This window comes from Cygnus atratus, chromosome 2, assembly GCF_013377495.2.
Source record: "Cygnus atratus isolate AKBS03 ecotype Queensland, Australia chromosome 2, CAtr_DNAZoo_HiC_assembly, whole genome shotgun sequence".
NCBI lineage: Eukaryota > Metazoa > Chordata > Aves > Anseriformes > Anatidae > Cygnus > Cygnus atratus.
In genome coordinates, this window is record NC_066363.1 from 11,458,188 (window position 1) to 11,468,993 (window position 10,806).

General features: G+C 38.4%; 1 protein-coding gene across 10 annotated transcripts in view; it reads left to right on the forward strand.

The window, feature by feature from the left end:
* The window catches only part of WDR37 (WD repeat domain 37), a 41,112-nt gene extending 32,600 nt beyond the window's left edge, over positions 1–8,512 (forward strand). For all 10 annotated transcript variants that reach the window (XM_035564308.2, XM_050708947.1, XM_050708944.1 and 7 more), the window contains 3 exons: positions 3,065–3,199; positions 3,584–3,698; positions 5,191–8,512. In XM_035564308.2, coding sequence (XP_035420201.1) covers positions 3,065–3,199; positions 3,584–3,698; positions 5,191–5,322 — 382 coding nt within the window. In that variant the 3' untranslated portion in view covers positions 5,323–8,512. The remainder of the gene's footprint in view (positions 1–3,064; positions 3,200–3,583; positions 3,699–5,190) is intronic.
* The last annotated feature ends 2,294 nt before the right edge of the window (positions 8,513–10,806 follow it).

Genomic DNA, 10,806 nt, shown 5'->3' on the forward strand with positions numbered 1-10,806 from the left:
CAAGATAAATGAGTTTTGCTGGGGTTTGGCGGAGGCTGAAGCTTTTCTGGAGAATGGTCGTAGCACACCAAACTCCCTGCGGGACCCATGGTTTGAAGTGTCATAAGACTGCTGCTGCTTTGCCAGTTTTCTTTTTTTAACGTCCTATAATACCTGTCATCTTTTTGAGTTATTAAAAACCTAATGTCTTCTAGCATTCCATTAACACGGGGGTTTGATGATCTTTTGTTGACACTTTTTATTAATTTTGCCAAGGGGACGTTAACCACAATTTAGGTTGGGTTAGAACAAATTGAAGACTAGTATCGATGGAAAGTAAAAGCAGCCCTGTGAAAAAGCAGAAAGCAGCCTTTTAATTTTGCGATGTGGGTGGGATTAGGGAGGCAATACTTCTGAAAGGTTATTGTGATGTTGGCTGCTCTGCCAACTTCTTTCTTCCCACACAGACTTTGCTTTGCTTGCTTCTCAGGAAGTGGGTTTTCTCAATGTTGCCTTTTTGCAATAAAAAGTGCTTTTGTATCTAGCCTTTGAATTCAGAGCTCCTTATGAAAAAGGCTATTGTAGTCACGTGTGCTTGTAAATAGTGCATATCTCAGTCTGCAGTGCCTTCCAGTGAAGTTTTGGGATGGGAGCCAGAGGATGAATACTACTAAATGCCTTTAAGGACATCATGGAAAACAGCATGGCAGCTTTCCTTTTGCCTTTCTACCCTTTTCCCAGTCATCACAGAGAGCTACAGGAGAACTCCACTGCACTTCTGTTTTACAAACTTCTTCCTGATGTGCCCAGTAATATCTGAATGTGTAGTCAAACTGAAAGTAGTAAAGAAAAGGATTTTGATTTATTTTGGAAATCTTTCCCTTTTGAGAGGAGCAGAAAGAGCAGAGCAAACCTAGAGCTGGCGTTCTGTTTTCATGGCAAAGGCTTTGAATGTTTTCATTTGAAAGATGATAAATCTAAGAAAGAGAGACTTTATGTGGTCAAAAAGACTTAACTGTACTTAACTGTGTTTGACAGTGATAAGTGATAAAGGAGAACCAATACGAGATCAAAGAAGCTGGAAAACTGTTTAAAGTTGTGAAAAAAGCATCCAAAATTGGAGGGTTATTTAAAGACAGTTTGGGAACATATTACGACGATAATTGGAACAAAATATATGATGGGAAAACAGATCATATCTGTGTGTTGTAGCAGAATACTAAAATGCTGCCTTTTCACTCACCTGGAGTCTGTCTATGACTTGAATTCCTCATGCTGTCGTGTACAAGGTGGTCTCAATGTGTGCAAAGTGTACAGATTTAATAGTCAATTTTAAACTGCTAAACATTATTTCAAATGTTACACTGATATGGAGTTCAGTGGAAGTCTGAAACGTTTTCCTGTGAGGTATTTTGCAGCTTGTGTTCAAGAACCTGGGGAAGGAAATGCAGAAATTACTAAGTCGTGGGGAGGTCAGGCAGGTGGAAGGCAGGTTCTGTGCCAAGAACGTACCAACTCCAGTCTGCAGTAACTTGATTGTGCGGATGAATTTTCTTCCCAAATGCGAAGGTGCTTATCGAAACACTCCTCGGTTGTGGCCTTCATGTATCTTTTAACTTCTTGACTTTTGGTTCATGAGTCCTGAAGATGAGGCAAAGGCCTGTTATTATAATCATCTCCCTGATAGCTTAGCTGCACTCTAATAATGCATTAGGAAACTTGGTGTCATGAATAAAGTGGACCTTCATCCTAATTAACACTTAATTTGGTGTCAATTTAAATTAAGAGGCTTGCATAAACTGGTCCATTGTGACCTGGCAAGTGCTAATCTCAATCAGCAGCTTGGGTAGGACATGAATTCAAATTTCTGCAGAACAACCAAAGTGACAGTAACAACTGACAACTTAAATTAAAATTACTAAATTCTAAGAAATTGATGTGCATGACCCAAGTTACAAGATAGGTCATTAAATCAAATCTGCAGAAGCAGAGTTGAGAAGCCTTTCCTAATGATTTTAGGGAGAGATTATATGCTTTCTTAGTACACGCTGTGAGCTAAAAATAACTATTTTTGAGTTGAGAATTGACATTGTACTACTATTTTTGTTTAAATACTGAGTACTACTGGTACAGTACAATATGAAATAATAGGTAAAAGATGTAAATAAGAGAAAATTCTAAAATAAAATTGTTTATGTGACTAATATTTAATAATATAAATATATATTTAATGTATACCTAAATATATATAAAATAAAAACATTTTCTGAAAGTAATATTTTATGCTTCCAGTTGGTATAAATATTCTTGAGAGTCATTCTCTGGTTGAACTTGTGCATTTGAAGCCATAATAGGTCGAATTTGAAGAATTGGCTGGTCATGCTTCTTGATATTACTACTTGCCATTTTTCTTACCTGACTGTCAGACTTCAGCTATTGTTGAATAGGAATTGAAATCAGAATTGGAAATTGTTAGATTGATGTAGTTGCTGCTAGTAGAGTTGTTCTGGAAGCTCTTTGTGTAACGTGTTTAGGTGTATGTACAAAGTATTATTGGTTACATCTCAGGTCAGGTATTGTGGATCTCTTCTGCGTCTGCAGTGTGAATAACAAATGCCTGTGGTAGTTCTACAGAAATTTTTGAATGGAAAATAAAATAACTTGATTTAGTGGTCTCAAGACACTTGAGAGGAAGAATTTGATTGTATACTACTGATTCAGTTTTGGGTGTCTGATAGCATAGTGAACGTTGACATAGAAACTGCAAAGTGAATTAAGGCTTCATGAGGTAAATGTGCCCAGTCCTATTAGGATAAATGGAATGTGAGAGGTGCCTCCAAATGGACTCGGCACCGTTGGGCTTCTCTTCTTAGCATGTTGGCCAGTCAAGCCGTTTAGACCTTAAGTGAAACAACCTCTCATAAGATTACTTTATTCTAAGATACCCACATCAAGCTGGGGGAAAGGCAAGCTATATATCCTAACGGAAACGTAGGAACAGGAAGTAGAACTCTAAATCAGCAGCTAGTTTAAATACAAACTTCAGAGCTTGGCCTTTTTTTCATTTTTACTCCTGTTTGTTCAGCACTGTGACATCTGCAGTTTTCACCGTGGGAGACAATGTTGTTTCTGGCAGTGATGACCGTACTGTAAAAGTTTGGGATTTGAAAAACATGAGGTCTCCTATTGCAACCATCCGTACAGATTCAGCAGTCAATAGGTAAGCAGATATTCAAGTTACTATTTTCTTAATTCACTGAACAGAAATTTAGTTTTAGTCACTATAATTAAAGTTGTGCAGAGAGATTTATGAGTTTTTGAAAGTGGTTTTCCAAAATACAGATTTAGTCAACATTCATTTTCAATAAATATATTGTATTGATTTTCTGAGATTTTTATATGGGATGCAGAAGTTAAACCTGTTAGAGCATCTGGTGCAATGAAAGTCATCTTAATGATTTAATACTTTCTTTTTTCCACTTTTGAATACTAACCAGGAAAAATTCAGCTATATCACTTCTTGTGAGCTTAAATTTATATCATCAAGTTTTGTCTGCCAGGCTGACTGTTTTGTGCATAACCTACTTTTGTCTCTTACGTGCAGGATTAACGTGTGTGTTGGCCAAAGAATCATCGCGCTTCCACATGACAACCGACAGGTTAGGTTATTTGACATGTCAGGAGTGCGATTAGCACGCCTCCCTCGCAGTAATAGACAGGTAACTGAATATTTTTTATAGCCTTAAAGTATGTCTGTTCTTCTCTTTCATACAAGGTTAAAAATAGGATTTGATATCTGTAGTGTAAAAGCTGAAGAAATGCTGAAAGACACTTGTCTATACAAATACACTGTTGTTGGAAATGACCAATGTACAAATAAGTAAAATCATATTTTGGAATTGGAAATGTTTCAACCGGATTTCATCATAATTTTTCTTCTTGTGAAAGAGATCCTAATGTCTGCCTTCTCTATGAAATGGGTAAAAATGTTTAAGGGAATTTTAAATGTGTTTAAACATCTTGACGTGAATCTTGTCAGAAAAGTGACTCATTTTGAGGTTTCAGACTTTTTTCAATTACCGTGTGGTGAATTTGTTTTGTAAAGAAACATAAAAGGAAAAAATGGGACGCAGTTTGAGAAGCTCACTTTGTATGATTTGGTGATAATCTTTTTTTCTCCCATGCTTATACAAATAAATTCTTGATATTTGATACCAACTACTCAACCATCCTTTCTGTAGCCACCAAGTTTGTTCATTTGTGGTGCTATTTGGCATGGCACTGCTAATGTAGCAAGTTAGACTAAGTGAAATTAATTGGATTATGTCACTCAAAGGGACCTTTTACAATACTTTTTTGAAGACATCAGTTTTCCAGCACATTTCAAATATTTTATAAGCAGTAGTATGCTTAACCATCTGAAAGGCAGGGTTTCTGACTGTCCTGTATCATCACTCACAGCTTTGTGGAAACCAAGCACGTATGTGGATGCAGCAGCTGTTGACAGAATTTGGGAAAGGGTTTTAAGAGCTGTTTAGTGCTTACCTATTTTTAAGTCTTGATATTGTGAATTTTCTTCTTTTCTTTGTTTTTCATTAATATTTACATTCAGGTCAACACTACAGAAATCATGGAGATTTTTTTTTACTTGAATGTTTGTCAGAATCCTCCGTGAGGTATTTTTCTTACTATTGGACTTGAACAATAGATAAGGCATTGCTTTTCCTCAGTATGACAGTTCCTCAGTTCCTCCTGCTGTACCGTTATCCTTTCTGAATTATAAACATGACAGACAAAAAAAAAAATCAACAGCAAACCTTGCAGGTTCATAAGAAAGCAGTTGCCAGCAAGCAGTTCCTTATTTTAAGATTGCTTTTATAAGTAAAAGTTTTAAAATCAAAATTCAGTTTGCTTTTGTAAATAAAGTGGCAATTAGATAGCAGACATACTGTGAAAACCTCAAAAGTTTTGATTCACCTGTTTGTATGCTTCTGTCTTTATGGACCCAGTGCTGGTATTAAGCAGTCTCAATGTCATAAAGATTTTACCTTGCAGATGAAAGTGACTGTAATCTTTAGGAACCTCAAATACAAAAAAAAAGTAGTGAGAGCATGAACAAGTTTCTATTTTGACTTTAAGCTGTTGACACAGAAGCTTTCAAAATTGTTGTAAGCAGTTAAGCAGTACTTGATGTGTCTCGAACTGTTGTAGGGCCACAGAAGAATGGTGTGCTGCTCAGCGTGGAGTGAGGACCACCCAATCTGTAACCTCTTCACATGTGGATTTGATCGTCAGGCTATTGGCTGGAACATCAACATCCCCGCTTTGTTACAAGAAAAATGAAATGCTGGAAGAATTTTTGCATTTTATGTTGCCGTGGACTTCTATACTCCCGCAGACTTCTCCGGATATTGGTCTGCTATTGCTCCAAAAGCTCTTCCTTAAATGGAGACTTCAGCAAATGTTGTTCTTGTTACCACGTTGTGCACAGTTTGCATGAATTGTACAGAAAATGTGATTTTTTTAAAATTAGTTCGTCTCGTGTATGAACTTTTATATTTTGGCATCCACTGGTCAATATGTTCACTGTTGCATAGAGCACATAAATGTTCATAAGTTATTTAGCGTTTGATAGATAAACAGTAGGGCATTACATTTGTGACATAAATGTGAAATTTATGTAGTAAGTGTAGAGAATGCATAGCAGTCTGTTACATTTTTCCATGACTCTACATATCTGCCTTGTGTTAAAAAGAATCTGCAGGGCTAAAAGTTTGAAATGAAGTGTGAATTTCACTAGGTATATGATTGTAAACGTTTTCCTGTTTGCATCTGATCGGAATAGTTTTTTAGTGCTGCAGTATAGTGCAACTTCAACTCCATTTTTAGTCCAGTTACTGGAGAAATAGTAGATTTGAGAAGGAAAATATAAACTACTTGTAGTGAGTATAGGCTGCAAGGTTTATTCTGAATGCTTTTTGTACTTTTTCTTTTGAAAAAGAAAAACGTTCATTCTGCCCTTCTTATATAAAGTGATTCTAAAAAACTCATGGCATTTCACACTAGCAAAAATCCAGAATATTATGATTCTAATCACTGAAACCTAGTCAAGCAAATTTTGAAGCACTTTAGTTTATAGCTATTGTTATAAACCATGTATGAAAGTTTGACTTTACCAGTGAATGTGAGCTGACCTTTGTAAGAAGGATTGCTTCTTTTTGGTGATCTGCCCAGAAAGGAAATAGGTTTTTTCTTTTTCTTTTTTTTTCTCTTATACCTACAGTGAGCATGCTTTTAAATGTGCTCACTGCCCGTATTTTTTTTTTTTGAGCCAGCAATACAAAATAAATTAGTACTACCTCAAAAGTGAATGTTGGTCAAGATGCATTGAATCTCTCTGTAGCCTAGAAAAAAGCACTTTTGGTCTCTGGCTGAAGAACTCTCTCTGACATGAGAGGAGAGACAATCATACTAAATGTGATCCTTAAGATAATTAACACTTAAGGCTAATGGAGCAATATGGTAAGTAAACATCATCTGTCACTTTTGTGTTCTCAGCTGTGACAAGGGCTGCTGCAGTCCCTATCGTGTTCCAAGGGGGATAATTAACACAGGTCTCCCTTCTTTCTCCCAAATGATCTTACTCTGGTTTTGCTCCTCGCTGTGCTCAGCCTCTTTTGCACTGGCAATGTGGTGTTACACCACAGCTGCTGATTATGCAAGTAAATGCAAGTGGCAGCTGACATCTGCAAAAGAACAGGAAGGCTGCTTCAGACAGACACTTCTTAGCTGGAGCGAGATACTGCCCCTATCTGTCTGACATATCACACTATAAGATGAAGGGTGAGGGAAAGCACTCTTACAGTGGGAATCAGAGAGTATATTGGGTTGCCGTAAGTAAAGTAGTCAAAACTTTTTATCATATTCTTAGGATTACATGAAGCTGTAGCTGTGCTCGTGTCCTGTACAGCACTGTTCGTAATGACATTAAGGCTGATGGGTTTGCTGGTTTGCCTGTTAACTAACACATAAAGGCATTAGAGTGCAATGGAAGGGGATGGTGAATGCATCATTGAGTAGTTACAGGGAAGCTGGGGTCCTAGAAATGGTTTTTGAGTGCATAACATTGAGGAAGCTCAAGGTATTTAATGGAGTAGTCTAGTATCTTTATAGTACGGGTCGTCGTAGCTTTTTTTTTTCTGAGGTACAAGATACATGCAGAATTGTACTGAAGCAATCTTAAAGCACCAAAACTAGTGAGGTTGAGGAAAGCAGCTGCAGAGTTTTAAGCCTTCTGATAACAAGGGTTAAAGGATGGTGTCAAAGTTTGTTTTCACTTTTTTTTTCTGGGTTTTTAACTCTTGGGTAAGGCCATCTGATATTGGATTGCAGGTTTTATTCTTCAAGAAAAAAGGCTCCCTTTTTCTTTCAGTTGGTAATGGAGAGAGCTTTAGGCAGGTTGATGCTGCTTAACAAAGAGAGAAACTCTTTTCCAGCCAGTAGAAGCGGTTTCTCCAGCATGGCCTGTGTAGCATCTTGAGCAATGACTAACCTTTAATTACGTGAGGTGGGGGAGAAGGTCACTGTTTTGGTCCTGCTAAACTAAATTGACAGCTTAAGCTTCTCTAATATACATATGTAACACAGGACCACTGATTCTATGCAGTTTAATCATTGCTGCAAGCTTTTTATATCACCAGAGGGACACACCTCTGGCACCAGGAACGGGATGATTACACACTTTTACTTTTGGAAAAAAAAATCAACCAGACAAGGTGCTAGAGCCACGTTCTTATGAGCAGGCTAATACTCAATCAGCTAAACACTGAACTATCCCGTAGCTTAATTTTATATACTGTACTGAAGATTAACTCCAGGCTGCTGTTCCCCTTGAAGCAAATCACCCCTGAGCAGTAGCAGCGAATGCTACTGCCTTGACTAAACATGTGGAAAACATTTCATGGTTTTGAATGTTCCAGAGAGAGCTTTTCAGCGTTAAACAATGTCCAACATTTCATAAAATGGAGGAAAGTTGCAGTTTCGGTATTGTGCAGAATTTCACAGGAAATTGATCACTGGGCAAAATCAAGCTTTTGTGTCTTTTAAGCAATGCACATCAGTTTTCACAAGTTGTGTGTATACTTTGCAATCAGATCTGGAGTGAAACACCTTATTTGTTGCCTAAATTTGTGAAAACCATCTTTTTGGAAAAAAAGAATTTATAAGTTATGTGGAACCACTTTTTATTATTCTGCTAATTTGTTTTTAGATGTAATATGTTATTCTTCATTATGATTCAAAATGCATTAAAACATTCAACTTTTTTTTGCAACCTGTGGTTCTTCTGTTTTGCATTAAAATTGCTATTAACATTTCATCTTGTTAATAGTCCAATGATCTTCCTATCCATTTTCCCCTCTTCCACTCAAAAAGTTCACTTCCAGTGCAATGATGGGCACAGTTCTTCGGGAAGAAGGCCAAGTCTGCCCCTGAGGTAGGACTTCTGGAGTGCATTTGGTCGTGCTGGCAGGTAAGTATATGGGCTGAAAGGTGCTCAGACTTGGCATTTGTGCTCTCGTCTTCAGTTTTGTATGAGACATTTTGTAATTACATTTTGTTATGCAGATTAAACAGAAGTCTCCATGTGATTTTTCACAGTACTCTATAGTTTGATATTTTTAATGCAGTCTAAAACCTGCCATCATTATTGCTTTAGGTTAACGATGGTTTGCTCGTTGCACCCATATCATTTGAAACAGAGCTTTGCAGTGTTGAAATCAATCCTAAGAAGCTTCGTGTCAGAGCAGGCCATGCCATCTGGTTTCAGGTGCCTTAGCAGAGTGCCAGCCAGCACCTGAGAGCAGAACACAGCTGTAGGATACTGCAGTTCCCTTCAGTGTTCTTCGGGATCCTGTATTGCTACTTCAAATCCTCAAAGTCTAGTGCTCTGGAAAATTGCTATTCATGTCACTAGTGATATGGATCAGAAATAAAAGACCAAAGTTACAGGATGACACAACAGGCCTGGGGGCTGGTTTGGGATAGAATGCAACTCTTTGGTTTATTTATTTATATGTTTAGTCAATCTCAGTTGAGGAATTTAGATCAGGACTTACTGCAACTGATTTTAAACTTGCAATACTTACAACCTTAAATCTCCTAAGTTATATACGTTTACAAAGGCTATTCCTGCTCATACTTTGGGTCGAGGGGGGGTTGAGGATGAGTATTCTGACGCCTTTTTTTAAACCTGTGAGTAAATCGCATGCACAAACGAGTGGTTTCAGTAGGATGTCTGTGCTCTAACTTGAAGAGCTGCAGGAGAACCGCTCTCATGCGTCACACTGTGCTTCTTTGACTGGCACGGAATTTTTATTTAATGCTCCATTGAGGCTAAAGTATTTCACTGAAAAATTACTCAGCCTTGTGATATTTTATTTTTAAGTAGTGTTGTTACCTTTTCTAATTCCCACAGCTCATAATTTCCAGAACATAAGTAATTTGCAGGAGCTTACACAGAAAATCCCATTTAATTCTGACTGTAAATCCTGGTCAGAAGGTACCAGTGACTGGGAGAGGCACCATGCTGGAGAAGGGCGTTTGTGCAAGCGTGTCATGGATGCAGCTCATCAGTGTCCTACAGGGAATATTTCTTCCTACCAGGACACGGCATTTCTCAGCAGTGAAGAGCTGAGGCTGGTGAGTGTTAGCAGGATCTCACCCAAGTGCCTGAATTAGCACCTTAGGGTCTTCATAAAACTTTTGGAGGTTTCGGAAGGGTGGTTCACTTTGAGGCTCCATTTCCAGCTGCTGCTAACCACACAGTCCCACCTGCTTCCAGTGGCGAGGAGAAAGGGCCCAAACTGAGCATGAAGAGTCTGTGATGTAGGCAGGGATGTTGACCCAGCATTTGAGAGCTGATTTGAGAAAGAAGCAAGATTGTATGAGAACTTAGAGGGGCAAATTTGCCCCTCTAACGATGAAAGTGTTTGGACTGCAGTTGAGGAACACGGAAAATGAAGGGAAATGCAAAGCTGAAATAAAACCAGCTTAGGAAGATGGGTACAACGAGAGAACAAAGCGATGAGGAGGAGGTGTGTGTGTGCCCAAAAGGTGAAACTGTGACCCTCCTGGTGGTCAACTGGAGACAAACGGTGCTGGGAGAGCAGAGCCTAGTGTGTGCCCCTGACTAGATGAGGAGAAGAGGAAGAACAGATGGGAACAGGGCAGGGAGAAGCAGCAGTTCCTGAGCTGCTGGGAAATGTGGACATCGGGACGTTCTGGTACTCAGAGCCCGGTGTGGAAACTGCTGGACATTAAAGATCTTTGCATTTTTAATAAGAATAGGTAGTTGTTTTCAATATCCTTGGTCTGGGGAAAACCTCAGTTATATAAACACAATTTTAATGATATATGTTCAATTTTCTACTTCAATTGTTGCAATGGTGCTGTGATTACTGGAGTAGTTGATGGAAGCACTCCTGGGATGGGGCTGTTCCAGTAGAGGATTACAAACGGTACAGGCAAACAAGCTCCATCCTACAAACTCAAGGTATGACAGCATGACACGTGGCTTGTTAGGAGTCACTCTTAGACTGGATGTCTCTTCCTTTTTTGAATAAACAATTGATTTGCAAGAAGGTCATGATGTTTTACAAGGTCCCTTTGGGTACGTGTGGCTAGTTTACAAAGAAAGTTTCAGCATTTTAAATTTCAGCATGACTTCAGGCCCAAATGCTCTAAATACTTGCCTTAATTCTGTTTATTTCAATTTAATTTGAATTGACTGGGGATGCTTCCCAGCCAAGCCAAAATAGAGGCATTTGA